Source organism: Culex quinquefasciatus, chromosome 1, assembly GCF_015732765.1.
Source record: "Culex quinquefasciatus strain JHB chromosome 1, VPISU_Cqui_1.0_pri_paternal, whole genome shotgun sequence".
In the NCBI taxonomy this organism is placed as follows: Eukaryota; Metazoa; Arthropoda; class Insecta; order Diptera; family Culicidae; genus Culex; species Culex quinquefasciatus.
Genome location: NC_051861.1, coordinates 33639738 through 33661539, shown reverse-complemented (window position 1 = coordinate 33661539; position 21802 = coordinate 33639738). Strand labels below are relative to the sequence as shown.

The window sequence follows — 21802 nt, the reverse complement described above, 5'->3', positions numbered from 1 at the left end:
TGAATCTCGGGCTCGTTCAGAGAACGCGATGATCGGTGCGGCTCTTCGGGAGAAGAGCATGAATGAATGTCGCGCTCTAAAGAGCGACTCTCAAGAGATCATCATAATTTTATTGGTACAAAAGTTTACAGGCATGAGTCACTTAAGTGCATACAACTTCAGACAGGATCAAGATCAAAAAATGGTTGAAAATTTGATCTATAGTTACGATACAAACTTGATTATCAGAAGTCTTCTAAATAGTTTATAATTAATTCAGTTAGTTTAGATCGAAATTTAGCTAGCTTGATCGTAATTCGCAATTCGCAATTTTCAGTGTAAGAACGGGCCTTGACCGATCTTATGCACTAGGTTCCCGACGAACACGCACTGCCCTTACACCTACATCTCACCCTTGCTCTGAGTCAGTACGAGCAACACGCTTTCAACTTTCAACACTCAACTTTCATTAAATCAAAAACTGTTTTATTTTTAGTTTGAATTCAAAAACTAGTTGTTATTTTACTGTGTTTTGTTTTCTCCTGAAGTCTTTCCTAGTGTCAAAATCAAGAATCAAAAGTAAGAGATTGATGAATGTATTTTTAAAGAATAAAAATGAGAAGCTGGATGTAGACAAATAGTTAATAAAATAACAATAGACAATAGTTAATAAATAGAGATAAAAAAACAAGCTAAGATTATATTAATGATTATTTGATCACGGCGTGTTTTGTGGGCAACATTAAGGAGAAAAAATAGTCATCGCTACTTTCAAATGTGTCTTATAAGAAATTTTCTCAGCTTTCCAATGCTTTTGAGAGCGAAATGTTTCATCGAGATTTTTTTAGATATCTTTATTTTAAGTTTTTTGTTTTAAATTCTTTCATCATTTATTGGAAAACTTTTCAATAACAGTTCAGGAAACTTTTTTTTTCGTTTTACGGAGCAAGGTGGGGGACGCGGCCTCAAGTCAGTCCAAGTCCGGTTTCTTGTGGAAAATAGGGTAGTGGCCGAACTAGTATTGCATACCAAATGAACACCACCGGAAGATATAGAGGATCAGGAAGGGAAGGTGAAAGAAAATTAGTGTAGGTGTGAGTAGTAAGAACTTGGATGACTTAAGCAGTTACGTTAATCTAAGTTTAACACTGAATAAAGGAAATCTGAAATTATGATTCAAAGTAAAAAGGCCCGGAAGAAATTGAATTATTAGTTAATTAAATAAGAAAATGTAAATAATCGGAGATTTATACAAAGGACACCTATGATGTATTTCAAATTTAAAGGAAATTTAAAAAAAAAACTGGGAACCGAAAGATGAAAACTAACTTGTCTATGGAATATAAATCTTGATGCATTTTTTTCTGGGCCCCGTCCTGTCGCGTCTGTCAGTAGTCTTATCGTACATTACAACTAGAAGCAGATGTGCAAATGAAATAGTACACTTCGACCAGTTTAACCATTGATTAAAGTCCAATCTATTATTTACGGAAAACAAACATTTATCAACAACCTAAACTAAACTTTCTGAAAGAAACTTGAATCTCAAACTCCCAAATGCCAAACATTCCTTTACCTTGTTTTTAACCCAATAAACATAACTGAACAGTTCATACTTTACAAGTTGAACACTCGTTGTTAAGACGACTATTTCCGTAGTAACAGTTCAATAGGGCGAATCTGCATTTGTAAACAAGCAGTCTATCCCCTCTTACTTGACGTGAACTGTCACTTGAGCGAAAGGGATAGACTGTCTGTCCACAAATGCAGACGCGCTCCATTGAACTGTTATTACGGATTTCGTGCCTTCCATTTCATTAGGGCACAGAAGCTCTGCAAACAAGAGTGTATCCCTATCATACATTATGTAAACTGTCATTTGAGTGAGAGAGATGCATCCCTGTTCACAAAAACCATGTGTCCCTTTGAAATGTTAGGCTCCATTTGATCGTCAAAACCCCAGTAGATCCTCGATTCGCAACAATGGTCGATACAACCATAATCCGAAAACCGTTAGTTCAACAGATTAACGAATTTTGTCCGATATCATTTCATTACTGATTGATCGAGACTCTATGGATTTTTTTGACTATTCCAAATGGTTAGCATACCACATAAATTGAAATCAGAGATTCTGAAAGCATTACTTAACTCACTTACACACAGATGGAGTCTGGAACTATTAAACAACCTAAAGTTACAAAAAAAATACTAACTATTCTGAGTGCCTTGCAACAAAACTAATTTATCAAAATACCACATCCTAACCTAACACCCACTTTGAAAAAAACGAAAAAAATCACAATGCCTAGAAGAGGCCTCTCTTACTGTTTTGTGTAAGCGTTGCTGTGCTTTATGAATTTCTACCTAAGCTAACGACGTATCAAAAGATTAAAACCTGTTCAAAGCAGATTTTACAAACAAGAATATTGAGATGCAAATAAAAAAAATCAATATCTTGCAATTTTACATAGTACAATAGTTGTGATTTCTATCAACACAAGTATATAAATATAAAATAAATGTGTGATATATATCAACATCGGAAACCATCTTTGCAAATAGCCCTGAAACGACGGCAACGTGTGGCTCCATCTCCAGGGTTTTCAATAACAGTTCAGGAAACTTGCACAAAAAAAAAAGTTGAATTTTGGAATGTTGAAAATTTGGTAGGTTGAATATTAACTCTATTTTTGAGTAATATTACATACAAAATGTGTAAAAATGTGAACCTGATGAATATTTATCAAAAAATGATGAAAATTCATTATTTTCTGGGGTAAAATTAATCATTTTTTTTGCCACAAAATCTGTCACCATTTCCTGATGAATATTACCATCATTTTTTTTTCTGTGTGTAAAATGATGTGTTTTATGTGTAATTTACTCATCAAAATGAGCAAAATAAGATTAGCAACAACTTTGTACAAGATTGCAAATCGCTAAAATTTTAAAAGTTAAGTTTTAATCGAGTTTTTGAATCCGTGGGATTTATTCAGAAATTAAAATCATAAAACCATATTAAAATATATGTTTACAATTACTATTACTAGATATTTATGATTAAAAATTTAATCTAGAAATATGATATTTCCTTAACCAAACATGGATACCAAAACACGTTATTTACTCGAAATGGGACTACAAATAACTGTGGAGAGTTTCAGGAAAAATACTTTTCACGAGTATGAAAGGTTTTTTTAGTTTGTTTTGTATGAAATGATCAAAGAATGAGCAATACGACGTCTTTTGTTTTTTTTTTAATGTTTCACAAGTCTTTTGAGTTTTGTTTAAATAGCTTTTAATGGAGACTTCTGTTTTATTTTTTGATAAGCTAATATTTTAATTTTGTTTAAACCAAAAAAAAAAGTTTTGGAAGGTGTTTTCAACATCCTCAGTTGAAACAAACGAATATTATTGCTACTTTTAAATGCATTTTCAACAGTAAAACATTTTATAAAATTATATTTTTACTTCATACTTATGAAAATATTACTTTTGAAGCTGGCAACAGTAGTTTGTAGTATATGTTAGGTTTTAAATCATGTATTGTATCTATGTTCCTGGTTCATTTTTGTTCAAAGAAATATCATATTTATTCATAAAAATCCAATAACACCCTTACCAATCTCACACTTTAAAAAAAATTGGTTCTATCAGCTAAATCAGAGCAGCCACGTGATATATGTACACACAAAATATGTAATAATCTATTAATTTTAGTTTTTTTTTATTTAAAAGCGGTTTTATGATTTTAATTCCTCAACAAATCTCGAAAATTCAAAAACTTAATTTAAATATAATTTTCAAAATGTTGAGCGATATGCAACCTTCTACAAATTTGTTTCTTGTCTTATTTGGCACATTTTAATGAGTAAATGGCACATAAAACACATCATTTGACAAGTTTCCTGAACTGGTATTAAAAAGTTTCCAATAAATGATGAATGAATTTAAAACAAAAACTTAAAATAAAGATATCTCAGAAATTTCTCGATGAAACATTTCGCTTGAAAAGCTGAGAAAATTTCCTATAAGACACATTTGAAAGTAGCGATGACTATTTTTTCCTGAAAAGGTTGTTCTAGAAAACACGCCGTGTTATAGGACAGATAAAAAAATATTCAAATAAATAGATTCGCAACAAAATCCAAAAAGATTAGGCAAATGATAAATAGACTTGATATTAGTAGTACATTAAGGAAAAGTATATAAGATTAATTAAGATAAGATTAAGATAAGATCAAAAATCGAAAATAAGACAAATTATTTTTTCGTGTTTCAATTATCCGATGATTCGAGTATTCGAAGTATTTTTTTTCAATTTATTTTTTGTTTCGATTTTCCAATTTCAAGCATAAATTTAGTTTTTGAGTCATTACACCATAATCGTACACAGTAAATTGTGTTTCTAAGATTTTTTGCCTATTTGATGGTATCCACAGCTCCACTAAATTTAAAGCAGAATGCAAAAAAGAAACTTGATTTTTTTTTTAAATATTCCTAGATTTGAAAGAAGATAATAACTAGAAAAAATATTTTTAAATAATAACCTTGGGTTAATCCAAACTGACGAAAGCTATTCGGACAATCCCTGACTGAAAAGTCCGTCGGACGTCCGTCGTTTGTCGTCCGTGAATTCGTACGACGTCGCACGACAATGTCGTGCGACTTTCGCGCAAATGTCATACGTTTTTGCACCAAAATGTCGTATTTGTCGTGCGATCGATAATCGAAATTGTACGACATTGTCGTACGACATTCGACCGACGTCGCACGGTTTTGTTATTTAGGATGTCGTGCCATTGTCGTGTGCTGTCAATTTGAATTTTTAGGTTATGTTGCAGTTGAAAAAAAGTTGTTTTGTTTTTATTTATTTTTTTTATTCAAACGCACAAAATTTCACAATAATATTAACTTTTTCACTCAATTAAACTTTCGGATCGCAGATTCTTCTCAAAATTCCTTGATTTTCCTTAACCGCAGCTTCGGGCTTGGATTGGTGTTCTCCTGGCAGCATTTTGGTCATGCTGGACTTTTGATCCCCGACGAGCTGATCAAAGTTGTACACGGATGCGAAGCAAATCTTGGATCTCTGACGGATTGATGGCCACCGGAGCACGAGACAATGTGGGTTTGTGGAGTACGCGTACGAAACAACGTGGCTGCTTCCGTGGGTTCTACGGATGCAACGCGGGAACACACGTGGACGCATGGTTTCCGGCAGGATCTGATTGGAATACGTTTGTTGCCTGAAAAAGAGGCGTCAATCATAAATTGGCAAGCATTTATAAATAAAATTCAGATTTGAATAATAATAACATGAAAATTTCAAGATACTAAATTTAAAAAAAAATCCTAAAAAATAAAAAAATTATGACTTTTCAAAAGTTTAAACATCTATAAAAAAACAAAAATGAATATATCTTAAAATTTAAAAATGTATAAAACGTATTTGAAAATTTTAAGAAATTTAAGAATGCTTAATAAATTAATGTTTTTATGCTTGAATTTCAAGATTTTAATTTTTTTAAATTCAAAATTCTTTGAAATATTTTATGAACCGTTATCAGAGGTGACATTCTGTCATCAAGGGTGAGATTGGGTCAAACAAAAATGCTGAAATTTGTATGAACCAATCTCACCCCCCACACCCAATGTAACTATAAAACTTGAATTTTTAAGGATTACAGAATGTTAAAATTTTAGAAAATATCAAATATTACGAATTTTCAAAATATTCAAAACCTCTTAAATTTAACAAAAATCAAAACATTAAAAATGTAATAAAAATAATCTAATCAAGATATCAAAATTCTAAAATTCTAAAATTCTATAATTCTATAATTCTAAAATTCTAAAATTCTAAAATTCTAAAATTCTAAAATTCTAAAATTCTAAAACTCTAAAATTCTAAAATTAATATTTGAAAATTCGAAAATTATTTTCTGAATTTTAAAATTCGAGAGTACCTCAAAACCAAAATCATTTAATTCAATTAATGATATTTTTATAAATCCTATTTTTCATTAGTCCTTTTTTTGAAGTTTTTACATTGTAAAATCCTTGAAATTTTTCCAAAGTTACCTAATAGATTTTAGATTTTTTCCAATTTAAAATTTTAAAATTTATGAATGTTTGGATTTTTTTTTTGAAATTATTAGTTATTTAAAAGAAAAAAAATATATTTTTAATTTTGTATATTGTTTAATTTTTTTCATTTTTTAGATTTTTTGAAATTTGAATTTTATTTAAAATTTTAAAAATTTAAAATCTGCAAAAAAAAAGTTGAGATTTTTTTAATTTTTAGAATTTTAAGAAACTTATTTATTTTTAAAATGCCTAGGATATAAAAAAATAATTTTCGATTTTTTTTATTTAAAAATATAAATTATTTGAATTTATATTTAGATTTTTAGAATTTACAATTTTGGAATTCCAACTCGTGCGACTAACGTTTTCGGGAATTTAAGAACTTTATAATGTTAGAATTTTAGTAAAAATAAATTGAAGAATCTTAGTATTTAAGAATAAGGGAATTTTAGTATTTAAATGTTTATCAATTTCAAAATTTTAATATTTTAAGATTTCAAAATTAAAAAAAAAATATTTCAGGACTTTGAGAATTTTAAATTCTTTCATTCTTAAGTTCTGGAATGCTAGAATTTTGAAGTAAGAATGAAAAACTTTCAAATTTAATTTTACAATTGAATTTGAATTCATTTTTACTTTTTTGAGGCAGGAAAAGCCACCAAAGCTGAGAGCGCCCGTGGCTGACTGGTTACGGTGTTCGCTTTCTAAGCGAATGGTCCTGGGTTCGATTCCCATCTGCTCCCAACGAGAAAGTATAGGAAATATTAATCTTGAAACACTGAACATGAACGAAAAATCAAAGTCGCCCGAGTCGGGGTTCGAACCCCCGTCCTTTGGATTGGTAAGCAAAAATGCTAACCACAAGGCCATCACGGCTTGGTGAACGACGCCTGGAATTAGGAATACTGTTACTATCAAACTATATACGCGCTGGGTCCTTGTCCATTTGACAAGGGTTCGGAAGTTCTAAATAACGTTTGAATCCGATTGGTGCAAACGTTCTTCAGGGCGGGGCTTGTCGATAAAAGCTGAGGGACCTCGCGCTCGGCTAGCCAGCGTAGAAATGGGTCACCAAAGCTCGGCAGAGCTAACACCTTCCAAATGCCTATGCGAGTTATTTGTATGTATAGAATGAAGATCTAAAAATACATGGAAACAACTCAATTTGTAAGAAGCGACCGCGTGGTCCCGTTTGGTTGGTTGCACACACACACACACAAAAGCCACCAAAGCAGTGGCACCAAAAATCTACTTCTTTTTGTAAACATATAATACAAAACATAAATACAAGAGTAACTAAATACAAATAACACGGCAGGACCCAGAGCTCCATCTTCGCGAGGAGCTCGGTATCAAATCAAATCAGCGTTGAAGTTTTTTTAAGCTTTAGTATTCTAGATTTTTTTTATTTTTCAGTTTGGAATGATTGGATTGAAAAGTTAAGAATTTGTGGTGTTCCATTCATCCTATTTTTAATTTCAACCGTAAAATCGCACTTCCAGCACATCTTCTCCATCGTTTCTTAAACATGACTCACCAGTTCCATTAGATATGGGTCGCAACCTCCCGCGGAAAGTAAAACACCAAACACCAAACAAGTCCCCGGATCGCAAACTGGTTCCTTCTTGTCCCGTCTTCCGGAATGCCCGCCGAGTATACCATATTTCCCGTCCTCCTCCTCCTCCTCTTCCTCCTATACCGCTACAAAGACCGGAATCTGGATTACAAAACACTTTGATTCGGTCGCTTGCCCACTCCGGCCGGAACTTTCCGGCAGAAACAGTAATTCAATCTAGAACACAACTTACCTTTAAACTGACCAAAATCCTCTCAAAGCCTAAAATTAACAACAACTGGTTCGACTCGGTTGCAATCAAGTCCGAACAAGATCAACTGAAGAGAACTGTCAAACTGTTTGCGTCTACGATAATCGACGTCGAATTGAAGGTAAATCGATAGCAAAAAACAATGTCGAGCATGTCGAGTGCTTGTCGCACGTTTGTCGTCCTTTCGACCAATCGATATCGAAACGGTAAAATCAAAACCGTGCGACAACTCGTACGACGTGCGACATTTTTCAAACAGGGATAAAGCACCAAATTCAGAACGTTTTAGTAGCCTCTCACCCAGTCGGTTTGGGTTCGATTCCACACGGTCCCGGTGGCATTTTTCGAGACGAGATTTATCTGACCACGCCTTCCGTCAGAATGGGAAGTAAATGTTGGCCCCGGTCTAACCTAGAGGGTTAGGTCGTTAGCTCAATTCAGGTGTAGGAGTCGTCTCCCTGGGTCCTGCCTCGGTGGAGTCGCTTATAGGCAGTTGGACTGACAATCCAAAGGTCGTCAGTTCGAATCCCGGAGTGGATGGAAGCTTAGGTGTAAAAAGAGGTTTGAACTTGCCTCAACAATCAAGCCTTCGGACACCTAGTTTCGAGAAGGAATCTCACAATCGAGAACGCCAAGGCGCAATGCTGTAGAGCGAATAAATTGATTTTTTTAAGTAGATATCAAAGATTAGAAAAAAAGTAAACATTCCAAGAAACCACTATGGATTTGTGAGATATTTCACTACCCAGTACACTCAAACCCCGATGGTTTGACACCAACTGTTGTCAAACGAACGGGGTCACGTTTTAGTTTGACACCCCTTTTACACGGAGTTAACACACACTACCAAACGTTTGTTTTGATAGTGTGCGTGAGCGCCGTGTAAAAAGTGACAGTTCGTCACTTTTTAGTTTGACTTTGACCAACCAACGGGGTACAAACTAAAAAAGTGTCAAACGAAAAAGTGACCAACCACCGGGGGTTGAGTGTAGAAACATTTGCACTGCACTTTTTTTTTACTGTTCGTTTCGTAACATTGAATCTTTATTTCGTGACTGTTGCAGGTGTGTATGTGTGTTTGTGACAGTTTAACGCATAGAGTTCAAACGTGTCCTAGCATGATCTTGTTCGAGCTACAATGCTAACTATCTAGAATATATTAAGGTATAATGGCCTTTTTTCGATTTCCGAACGATCCTCTGCACTTTTTTCTCCTCCTTCTACCTCTCTCAGACTATCACCGACAAAGCTGCGTATTTGGTTAGTGTTTGCACATAAAAAGTTTGGTGATGTACAAAAAAGCAGTTTACGTTGGCTACAAAATTACTTGCGTTTGTTTGTTTTTGTTTGCTGATTGTTAAAATAAATCGAACAATCGAAAACAATCCGCCCAGACTGATTTTTTTTCTTTGGATTTAAATGCGTGTCACACCTCATGCAAAGTTCTTGATCTCGTTACGCGGTAAAAGCTTATACAAAAAAGTGTCTTGACGTATTACAAACGCTTCGTTCTATCACAAAAACGGGCTGTTTACTGCTGCTGCTGCTGATTTTCACAAAAAAGTTTACTAAGTAGATTTACCACTATGCCTTTTTTTAAGTTTTTATTTATTTTGCTTCTAATTCGGACGTCAGTTCTGCTTCAATCTGTTTGCTACTATTTGGTGAATTTCGCTTGAGTGAGTATAAGTGAGTGCGCGTTTTGTCTATTTTTTCCAGCTCTGGATGGATTTGATAATATCTGCAGTGCTTGTTCTCAGAGTTTGCAATGTGTGTAATTTCATTATGTAGCGTCGGCGGCAAGGTTACAAAAAAACTTGCGCGAGTTTTTGTTTGTTCGTTTCGTACAAAAACTTATGTTTATTTTGCTATCAAATTTCAATTGGTTTTACGGGATCCTTAAAATTACTTCAATAAGACGGGAAGAGGAAAGAATCACTTCAACAGAGAGCATTAACAAAATACTGAACCATCAACAAAACAAAAGTGAACGAGAACGGGAAAAATTCAAGTTTTTTTCTTTTTAGTTTCACTAGAGAGGAACGTTTAAGCAAAAGTATTGTTTTAAGCGACACAATAATGACTAGAAACAGTTTACACACTTAGTCTCAAAACATAAATTTTACCTAGCTGTCAAATGATCACTGACCATCGCCGTACGATAAGCGTGTCTAACGGGTGAGGTGTGAACCAACAGTTTACTTCCTCATGACTACACCTAAATATTGCACATGGATTCGGCCGTCACAGCGGCCCGGGTAAGATTAAGACTTTTTTTGACTAATTTGGCGCGTCAAATATGTACAACTTCACAAACTGTAGGCCTCGATTTATATAGATTGGCTGCAATAAACACCATTGTGTGGTTACCTTTTTCTATGTTTACGTCTCAAGTTGGATATTATTTTACAGTTTGATGCATTTTTATCTGAGTGGTGATATGTGATGTAATGAACGTGTAATATCTTCGTTACGTATCTTCACAACGAAACCGATGACGGAAGCCTTGGTGCGCGCCCCAAAAGAGTATTTGCAACTAATGCTTAAACTAAGATTTTTCCTTCACTGAACTAGCTGCGCGAATTCACACACAACGGTCAACATTCAAACAATCTCGTCTTTTTCGGCTAAAATCGCTAAAATCGACAATAGCTGCTGCTGCTGCTGCTGCGCTTCGCGTGCGTCTATGTTTAACAACAAAGTGGTAATGCATGCATGTGTATGTGATATGTCAATGATTTGTTTTTATCTACGGCTGCGGTACTTCACTTCAGCCGCTGCGTAACGTTCGCTAACGCCACCGCAAACGCCTGCAACGCCGAAAACGGATACTGAAAGTCGAGCGTGTACGCGTTGCCGTCGATGCGGCCAAATTGCATCACCTGAGAAAAACAATTACAATGTGATTTTAAAGTTGTACAGAATGGTATGCTTACAAAGGAATGCTGTAAAGTGGGAAGTCACGCATGCTTAGAGCTGCTAAGCTGTCAGTGGACAATGTTGTGACAGTGCATGTTGACTTAAGCGGTGAAAAAAAGATCCAGCAGCAAGTTTGCGCTGGTTTGCGGTTATGTCACAGCTTTAAACGTCAAAGTGTGACCTGTCACTTCAAAGTGTTGTCAACAAATAAAGTTGTTCCTCCTTATACCTCATTCGCACGTGCGAGTTATAGCCGTTTATAACCGTTTTTAAAATCGTAACTGTCAAAGTTGTATGACTTAAATCCTTGTTTATATTTTAAAACCGCCTATAAGTATCCCGTACGAATGGGGTATAAGTTTCGTGAAGAACTTTTCTCGGATTAAATTTCCAAAAGGACTTAAGAGCAATTGAAAAACAAGCCCTTTTTGCATCGGTATTCGACCTACTTACGATAAACCAATTTCAAAAATAGGGGAAATAAACCCATTTTAATTACTCTAAGCCTTTCGACCAATTCTCATCACTTTTGTCGATTTCCGCTATTAAATCAACATTTTCAGATGTATCAACAATGAAGAGTTTGTTGCTCACTTTAATTTGAGCTTTTTTTTACTTTGGAACATTCATAAACACTTGAGATTGTTCATCAATGAAATTTTCGTTTCAATTTGAAGAAAAACGAAGTGTCGGAGGGCACGGTGGTGCTTACGGATTTTTGAAAACTCACCCGAGTTTTTTTTTTAATTTGAGTTTGAAAAAATCTTCTCACCTGCTTTCCGCGAAACTCAATCTGGAAGTTCTTGGCCGACTCCTGCGTAACGCGACCTCCAAAATCAAGCTGGTAGACCTGGCTGTTTTCGTTCCACATGGGCGCCTTGTTGTGCATGACAAACTCGCGCCGCACCGGCGCCTGCGGCTGTGACGAACTGGTCACTCCGTTCGGCTCAATCTTCCCTCGTTTAAGCTGCAAGAATGACAACGTTAAGTTCATTGGTTTACTCACCACCGCCGGAAATAAAACATACCTTCTGCCTCAGCTGCGCCTTCTGGAACGTTTCCAGATCGCGGTACTGTTTGTTGCTTCCGCTGGTTCCGTTTCCGCCACCACCGCCGCCGCCGCCGCTGCTCTCGTCCGACTGGTTCAGCAGCTGGTTCTCGTCGTCGGAACTTTCCGTGTGCTGCTTCTGCTTCCGCTGGCGACGGTTCAGTAGTGGCGAGTTCAGGATGTGTCGTATCGGGGATGCACTTTGATGGCGTTTGCTCTTTTTGCTGGGAGCGGGCGATGCTGGGGAGCTTCGTGGCAGTCGTGAGTTGGACGGAGATGACGGAGGTGTCAGTCGACCCTCGTCCAGGTCACGCAGCCGACTGATGATGTTCTCCAGGGTGGTCAGCGCTTGGGTGTGCAGCGAAACGGAAGCCTTCTGCTCAATCGGGGTGATTTCCACCGGTTGCAGCGGAGGTTCTTCCGGGTTGTTGTTCTCGAGGCTTGTTCCCGGACAGCTGTCGTTGCGGCGATGTCGACGCGGTGATTCGTCCTTCTTGCGGCTCTTCCGACTTTCGCCGTTCTCCTTGCGAGCCATCACAGGAGTGCTGTTTTCGCTTTGTAGCTTTGACGAATCGTTTCTGTTCATGGAACGATGCCGTCTGCTGAACAGTGGGCTGTCGGTGAAGCTCGTAACGATTTCAAAGTTTTTCCGCGCCTTTGACTTTGGTGTACTGCAAGTCCCATTGCTTTCCGTGCTGTTATTGTTCTTTCTATCGAACAAGCTTTTACTACAGCCGGGACTGCTCGTACTGCCGGTATCCTTCAGCACAAGGTCTCCGTGGTTACTGAAAGCCGAACTGATGTATTGCTCAAGGATGGATCGCTTGGACTTTGGCGGAACTTGCGGCGGCTTTGCACAAACAATGTCCACGTAAATAAGATCATCGATGCTATTGTTCTCTTTGTCAACTCCATTCTGACCACCATTCTTGCGACACTTGACGCAAACCGTTTCGGTCGAGTTGACCGTGGGGGAAATCAGCTTGCAGATCGAGCAACACTTGGGTTTCTCTTTCCTGTTCAGGATGGGCGTTTTAGAAATCGGTTGATTCGAGCAACCACTGATTCCCGGAAACTTCATCGAGGGTCTTCGTTTGGAGTTTGCCGTTGAGGTTGACGGACCGGCGGTGGCAGAAGACGTCGATGGACGCATTCGCTCGAGCTGATCGGAAGACGAGTAGTCGTTCTCGTTCTCCGACAGCTCACTTACCTTGGGCATTTGCCGAAACAGGTTGATCAGATCTTTGTTCAGATTCGGCGAATCTTGCAGTATATCGCAAGAGTCTAAGCTTTTCGACTTGCAACCTTGACGCAGCTTGGTACGCTTCAGGTCGTCAAAATTTCGTTTGTATTTCTTCTGTCGCTTCTTATCTACCAACACAAGCCGTTTGTAGGGCGTTTCTTTTCGCATCATCGACAGAACGGCATCGCTGGGAACGATTTCCATGTTGTCCAGATAGCCAACGCTACAGCTGCGCGTTATTGATTCGGGGATTCCACTCGCAACGGCGGGGGTCATGGAGATCACCGTAGGAGTGCGTTTCATAGTGGCACCGGTACTGTTATTGCTTGCTGTCCCACTTGTTTCGAGCACTACGGGCGTGGCAGAGGTCGATGGAGTTTCTTCGTCGATGTATTTGAGGTTTTGCTTTTTGGGGGTTCCCTGTCTACTGCTCGAGGCACCGGAATGACTCGAATCGCGACTGGTGCTCGCTTTAGCTTCTATCCGTTCGAGATTGAGATTAAGATTAAGTGGAACCGGATTTACGTGCGACTGATTGTTGACCCGGTTGTGGTCAGACGACATCAGAGCGTTTTTCACCTGGACCACGTTGTTCACGTAGTCGGTATTGCTCGAATAGCTCATCAGTGTCGTCTGGCCGGCGGCAGGAGGTCGATCGAAAATTATATCACTAGGTGCGACGGCGTTTTTCGGTGACTGCAGCGTCGGAACGGATCCTTCACAGTACAGCGGAGAGATGGCAACACGGGATTGGCTACTGGACGCGGACGACGGTCTACTGCATTGACTAACTAGGCTAGAGTAGCTGAGGCCTTGGCGAGGCGCTGTGGTTACGGTTCGCGACGGTTCACCGCCCTCCGGTCCGTCGGTATCATCCTCGTAAGACTCTGCTCGTGCTAAAGGACCAAGCTGAGGCAATGTGGGCCTCGAACTAGACCCGGAAGCGAGCGAAGAAGGCGTTTGGCGGCGAGGACGTGAGGGGAACCGATTGGGTCGTGGTGACATGGGAGCAATTGGTGGAGCAGATTCGGTTAGCTTCCGATTACTCGTGGAGGTTTGCGGCTGATTGTGTTCCTCTTCATCTTCCGAGAATATGTTCGGATTGAAGTTCGGGTCGGGCCCGGTAGGGAAGTCGTCCCGTAGCTCGGTAATGACAAGCGTCATCTGACGCGGTTGCAGATGCAGCAGGGAGGTTTTGTACGTTACCTGACCGAGGTTCGCTGGCAGAGTCTTGGCGAGGCCGTGGATCTTGAACTTGGTGCCCCAGATGTTGGACGTTACTTCCACCAGTTTCACGTGCTACAAAATGGAGATAATCAGGTTACAGATATCTAGTAATGGACGTTGCAACGCACCTCCGGCAGTGTGTCCAGGTAGGCCAGCTCCTCGTTGTTCTCCGCCGAGTCCGAGTTCTGGTTGGGCGAGCGATCGCTACTGCTGGGGTGACGCTTTTTGGTTCGTGCTTTTCGCTTTCGGGATAAACGTGGCGATCCTGGAAATTTCAGAATGTTAGAACTTGGCGACCTCAAAGAATATGTGGATGGCAACACTGTCTGATTGAATCTTCTGTATCATTTTACATGAAATTTCACGAGTTATGGAGATGTCTAATACATACAATCTACTTTTTTTGGCAAGCAATAACATAACCAAACTTTTCGGAACTCCCACCAAACGTCGAATCGGCAATAACTTTCCATCAGATCTTTAAGCATAAGCATAAGCATAGGTGCCCACCCGCAGTTGCTACTCCGTTATTGACCATGACTAGAGGGTGACGATTCTCGAGATTTTGAATTTCCCGGGAATTGAGAGTTGAATATGGCCATTTCCCGGGAATTCCCGGGACCCGGGAGTTTTTTAGTATGCCAATAGTGCTAACAATTTAAAAGGTGGTGGTCATAAATTTATTTCTTTACAATGAATTCAGCAACAATTCATTCATACTTATTAAAAGAAACGTTTATTTAAGTAGTCTCATTATTTCAAGGAACTATTTCAACCTTTAGATCTTTTTTCTAATCTGCAAATACAAGATCGTTTTTTGAGCTTTTTGGAACTCAAAATTGTAGTTGTCATTTAAAGCCTTTTCATGTTAACTATAAAAATACCGAGGTTTTTAAGCGAAGATGGCGTTCGAATGGTGAACGTCCAAAATGTCAAAATCGCGCAGTAGCACCAACATAAGAAAAAAAATGTGGCTGTCATGCCATGGTACACTTTTTTCATAATGTTGGTGTCACTGCGTGATTTTGACATTTCGGGCGTTCACCTTTCGAACGCCATTTTCGCTTAAAAACCTGGATAGAGAAAAATAAATACTTACGACAACCCTCCTCAATGTCACTTTCCGAGCTATCGGATCGACCGTTGGTTCCGGTAGTCGAGTGGCTGGACGCCGATGAACTCTTGGTTGTGGTAGTGGTAGAATCGGACGAATATGTACAGTATGAAGAGACTTCTAGAGAAAAGATACATGGTTAGAACCAAACCTTTACGGGAACGAACTCCGCCGTCAATCGTACCATCAATCTGCGGGTCGAATATCACAAACTCCGGCCGAATTTTTGAGGTGCGTTTCCCCTTCAGAAGCGGAACGAGCCCGCCGAGAAACTCCAGGTAAAGCGTGTAACAGGTTCCCGAGCTCTGGTTGGCGTCCTCGTCGTGCCGGATCATGGTGCAGTGCAGTCGCGTTGAGCAGATCGGCGGCCGGGACACAAATTCCCGCAACGACTTTAAGTCAGGAACACAGCACTGGAAGATATTCAAGTTATTGAAGTCCAGCGAACAAATCTGGAGTTTTACCCTAATGGTTTGAGCAAAGAGGTTCCCAATCAGCGCTTTTATCCGGCCTGGCAGGGGCAACCGCGGGAGCATCGCTTCCGACGTCAGCGAGGACTGCACCTGGAGACGGCAGAGCAGCTGGAGGGACGCCACCCGGCGCGAGACCCACGCAATGTGCACCTGCGTTCCGGTGGCGATGAAGATGCGCTTGTCGTTGTGACCCCAGGTCAGCGCCGATACGGGAGTCTACGGGGGGCGGTCATGTTTCAAGATGTTTTGTAAAGGATTTCAGTTCTATACGTTACCGTAGTGCAAGGAATCTTTGCTGAGTACAACAGGTTGCCCGATTCGGTGTAGAACTTCAGTAGATTGTTGTACACCGGAACACCGTTGGCGTCAGACATTTGGGATGCGGGCAGCAATTCACTACCAGCTACAGCCAGTAGCTCCCGAGAGTTGCTCCACTCCATAACCAGTCCGAGGGATCCGTTCATACCGGTTTGTACGTGACAGGGCGATACATCGTCGAACGACTTCAACAGATAAATGTACCCATTTTGGAAGCTGACCGCTAGCACAAACGATCGTTTAGCTGAAAAGAAGGGTCGATTGTAACCGGATAGACCCGACTAACGTCCAAGCAACACTCACAAGCATTGGTAACGCCCGGCTCCGTATCCTCGCCCTCCTCCATCTTGAACTTTTCGCAGGACCATGCCATCGCTGTGATGCCCACGTCGGAGCACAGCTGAACCTGCGAAACCATCGCCCCGTGCACGTCCATCACGATGATCTGGCCCTGGGTCGTCCCGAAATACACCTGCTGATCGTCCGGTGTCCAGATCCCGCACGTGATCGTCGCGTCCAGGTTCAGCATTGACGACCAGTACCGCTGGCCGGCGACCGATCCCACCAGCACGAATCCATCCTGGTAGCATATCAGCGCCATCCGGCCGTCGTGAGACCACGAGAAATGCGTTACCGGGGTGTTGCGATCGTTGATCAGCTCCACGCTCCACCGGCCTTCGTACTTGATCCACACGAAGATGATACCGGAGCTGTCGCAGCTGGCAAGCTTCTGGTACGGTTCGTTCCATTTTACCAGAATGACCTTGAGGATTGAGGTTAGAGAACAATGACATAAACAAAGAAAAACATGTTGATGTTATTGACGCTTTGTTTGCATTGGGGTTCTGACACTCAATCAGTCAAATAACGTTATGGTTTGGCAGTTGCATTGCATGTCAGAGATATTTCGTTTGGGTGTACATACCTAGCGTAATATTTTTTATTCCAATCTCAAAATAATAATTCTTAAAGATACATAGCTCTACTCACATCGGACCGATGCCCGCGCAAGTTGTAGTTCGTCCGGAGCGGGTACTCGACGTTCTTCTTGCAGTGTGACGTCGTGAAGGTGACCCCGACTATCCCCCGCACGTTTCCGGTCGCCAGCCAGCCTTCCTGGTAGTAGTTGGTCCGGTTCAACTTCCAGCCTTCCTCCTGGCAAAAAAAGGGAGAGCAAATAAAAGACGATGAAAAACAGATTAACACAGTTGCCTGCATGGGTGGTGGGTCAGTGGAGCTCATAAACAGCGCTAAAGGGTCAATCCTTTGGGTTGGGTCGTAATTTATGGAAAAATATAATTAGTTTTCCTGACGCCGAGCGCGAGAGAGCAACGTCGACATATTTTCTTTCGTGTTTTCCTGCTCACGGAAATGGGATAACCTTGCTTCCGTCTGTCGTTGACAGGCCTTCTACACGTTCGGCGGAGGTGAGAGAGCAGGAGGTGCAAAAACGTGGAATTGCGCGCGCGAGCTTGCCCTTAAGCTCAATCATGCTTTTTCACGGATCAACAAACGCAACCAAAGAAAGCTAACACGATGCTTTGTTTCTGTTTCTTTCGAATTGTTTTAGATGTTAGGCATTCATGTTTTTGATAATAAACAAGGAAATAAAGACTTCTCATTTTTGGAGATAGACTCGGACAGTTTCAAGGACGCCTAAAGGTGAAACAGGACGCCAGTTCTCAGACAACTTCTGTTCAAATTAAAAATCGATTTCTGAATTTACGAATGTGTCCTGAAAGACCAGGATAAAATATTTTACCCAAAAGCTGAAAGCAACGTAAAATCTAAATCATGTTCCGGCTCGAAGATCCCACAAATCAGCCGACAAAGTCTGGTTTATGGTCTCTGAGTGGGCATTGTGTAAAGGACTCTATGGGAAAGGATTGAAATTTGCGTGTTCCGTCGTAATTTTGGACCAACATTTCAATATCCAGGAAGGGCGCCCAAAAGACGCACTTAGGGGCACGCAACCGGTTGTGGGCTTTGGTTGTAGATTTTCGCGAGGACGGCGTAGCCTCACATTATAGGGTTGGTTACTATTTTCATGAATATGGTTTTTTATTCGCGTGCTTGGATGAACCCATGGAAACATAAATATTTATTCGCTCAATATGTACACATGGACAGGATTTAACGGAGCGATCCTTTTAGCATCACCACGCCACAACAACGGCAGTAATGGCCGACGACACAAGCGGCCCCAAAACAGAAAGATTAATTTACGGACATTTAACAGCGATCCATCACGCTATTTTTATTATGTATACAAATTTCGCCATATATTTATACAAAAAAAAGACCAGAATAGAACCCCAGAAAGATTCGGTTTTGTGCCAAAAATAGTTGTTTGGTTTGCGTTTTGTCGCGTTCTTCTTCTTCTTCTTCTTTGTTGTTGTGCTCTGTCCTGCGGCCGTGGCGTGACATGAACGTGCCTTAAATGCTGAGGGTGTCCCCAGACACGATTTCCGGCTGCCTGTTTGGACGAACTAACGGCAATTGTGTGAGCTGTTAATGGACCAGTAAGGGACAACTCTTTACGGCCAAACCGGCAGCAATTTTAGTTTGCATGAAGCAGTTCAACCTCACTTTTCTGCACCCTCAGCAAACGTCAAACTCTTATAAAATTGTTTCAAAATTAAACTGTGGAGCAAACTTGAAAGTAAACAAGCAGCTCATCCCGCTCACAATAGTTGTCGATCTATTTATTACGCCCTAATGAACATTTACTTAAGAGTTCATAAGATTTTGACGTTTGTTGAGGAAGTAGAAATAGTGAGGTTAAACGTGAAGACTTCCATCATTGCCATGATTTTTCGTTCAACAAGTTGTTTAGAATAGTGCCCTACACATGCTGATTCCTTTTTGTAACGATTATCCCATTCCTTGCAAAGTTATGGAAATCGTCATTAATCAATGATTGCCAACTAGGACGTCAATGATTGTTCCACAAAATTATATAAATTTTGAAACACATTTGATTTAGATCAAAAATTCTTTCAGTGGCTTCAAAAAGGCAACATCCCGCACATGCTGATTCATTTTGGTGCAGAAATTCGTTAAATTTAATGAGATACAGAACATTTTAGAGTGATGATCAATTTTCTACGAAAATGATCAACGGCTTCACCTTAAAACGCACAGTCTACTTATTCTAAAACTGGACACTTTTTCAGTTGGTTTTAAATCACTTTCTTGAAGCATACGATATAATGCAATAAACAAATTAATTTCGTTTTTTTTTCTAAACTAATTGCTTTACGAGACTTAAAAAACACATTGGGCCGTAAAGAGACTCTTCAAGCGAAAAAAAACGAGGATGACGCCAAGGCGTCCAGCAATAATCAGGGCGAATGGCAACGTCGGATGATCGGAAACTTCAGGGGCATTCCCCAACTAGAACAACCAGCAGGGCGTTTATTTGAGTTGCCTTCGTAATTGCTTTATCATTTGGTAACACGCAGAAAAATAAGGCTTATTTGAATCAACGCTAAACGCCAAAGCAATTTTTTCACAAAAACAATTTTTTTTTGTGGAATTGAGAAAATCAAGGTTTGTTTCAACGCAAAACCGGCGTTGATTATATTCAACAAAAAAAATTGTTGAATCAAACCTCGTACAGGCTGATCGTACAAAATATATTTCTGCGTGAATGTTTTTTTTCGGTTTGCTGTTATGGTACTGTGCTACAAAAAACAGTTACACACTAAAAAATATTTCTGTAAAGACAGACAAAAGTAACTTATTTTTAACTTAAAAAGTTGCTAAAATTTGCTCGATGGAAAGTTTCTTTTCTTGTTTGGTAAATTGAAAATCTCCTTACTACCTGATTTTAAAGCCTTAACATTTAATACGACTGTATAATTCCTTTCATTTTGACAAAACAAAACAAAGCTGATCGCGCCAGCAGCCAGGACTCGGACGCGGAAACCTTCGTGAGCCAAACAGCAGCAGCGGAACGCCTTCGAAGGAAGGTCGAAAAGGACAAGGCCAGCTCCCTGCAGGAACTGCAGCTGTTCCACGATCGGAATGGGTAAGATGGAAGCTTGGTTGTTTTGTGTGGTTTGTGATTGATTTTGTTTGTTTTTGTAGGACGGGAGGTAGGAATGTGGATTCGCAGATCGTCGAGGCGCCGCCAAAGTGTTGAGCGAACAACGAGATTGCGTTGAAGAAGATTAACATCCGGTGTTTGGACAAGTACGAGAAAGTTAATTTTCACGGTGAGGAGAAGGATCCGACGAAGAGGAGGACGACGAAAAGCGGGACAATCAGAGGTGGTCAGCGCGGATGTTGCCACCGGTGAGTATTGAGAATGTGTGCAGTCGCTAGTCAACTTCACTTACTTCCATCTCTTTTAGCAACTATCTGCCTACAAATGCTCACCCAGTGATGGCGTAGCTTAAGCCTGTTTTGTCCTTCTCCATTCCCATCAATCAATGTTGCCACTAAGGACGCCACGAGCAGTAGTGCTTTCATTTAACCTTTACGACTGCAATCGTTTCGACTGACGCAACTAAATTTTTATGTTGTGCTTTTGATGACATATTTGCAAGTACAATAACCGTTGAATAACAGTAAAATTAAGGTTATGTTTCCACTTCTGGCTGGATTTAATGGTTGCAGTGGAATGCAAATGTCGTTGCTATAAAGCAAGATCAATACGGCATAAATTCAGTGCGAGTTTATGGGATCTTTTTTTCCTTAGTGTATCGTAAGCAGATGCGACGCGTCTAAGTTAAGAATGTGTTGGTGAAGAAATTGAACTGCTTGAATGCAAGACAGAACTATCGACTACAAATTACGTAAGGGCAATGAAAAAATGCATCACTTTGTAAAATTGCCAACAATTGAAGGAGCAAACCAATTCCACCCACTTGGCACACGCCAAGACCCGCCTCCTTCACATCAACAAGCTCTCAGCAGCTCTCCCACGTGACTAGTTAAGGAGTAGCCCTCGTTCTGCACAATACGTATCGCTAACGTTTGCACACACGTGTTTGAAACATGTGGCAATGTCAAGTCCGTTTCAGTTTAGTATGAAGGATGATTTTATGAAGGGTTAGCTGCAGTTTTTTTAAAACTTTCTATTTTTTCTTTTATTCATGGCTACATTCATTGAAAATCGAATCAACAGTTTCCAACAACCCCTAAAAAATCTAAAACATTAGAAAACTAAAAAAAAACATTTTGGAAACACAATATTTAGTGATAAAAAACGAAATAAGAAAATCCCGATTTATTTTTTCGAGTACATTTTTTTAAAAGTTCTACAGATTCGAACCAGCAACCTCTGGATTGTGAGTCCAATGCGCGGTCCGATTGATCTACACGGGCGGGACAGATTTTTGAAAATTTACAACCCATTTTGTATAACCGGCCCACCAAGTTGCATGGAGCATTGCACGAAAAACTTACTTTTTAATACAATATTTGTGTTTTTTTTTTGTAATAGCATAACTCAACAACCATTTCACGTCATAACCGCTGACCACAAACACGTCCCGTTACACGTGTTAGCTACATACCCGGCGCTTTCGACCACGTGTCAAAAATCAATCACCA

The 21802-nt window shown here is 39.9% G+C and overlaps 1 protein-coding gene across 3 annotated transcripts in view; it reads right to left on the bottom strand.

Annotated features, from left to right (window-relative positions):
* Positions 1-8903: 8903 nt before the first annotated feature.
* LOC6039604 (tubby-related protein 4) overlaps positions 8904-21802 on the bottom strand; it is a 64455-nt gene continuing 51556 nt past the window's right edge. Inside the window, exons 2-11 of one of the 3 annotated variants that reach the window (XM_038263930.1) lie at positions 17231-17395; positions 16544-17003; positions 16198-16484; positions 15914-16138; positions 15634-15862; positions 15435-15569; positions 14464-14600; positions 11846-14407; positions 11590-11784; positions 8904-10780 (exon numbers count right to left, since the gene is read on the bottom strand). In XM_038263930.1, coding sequence (XP_038119858.1) covers positions 10664-10780; positions 11590-11784; positions 11846-14407; positions 14464-14600; positions 15435-15569; positions 15634-15862; positions 15914-16138; positions 16198-16484; positions 16544-17003; positions 17231-17395 — 4512 coding nt within the window. In that variant the 3' untranslated portion in view covers positions 8904-10663. The remainder of the gene's footprint in view (positions 10781-11589; positions 11785-11845; positions 14408-14463; positions 14601-15434; positions 15570-15633; positions 15863-15913; positions 16139-16197; positions 16485-16543; positions 17004-17230; positions 17396-21802) is intronic. The other 2 variants (XM_038263991.1, XM_038264042.1) reach the window with 2 other exon arrangements.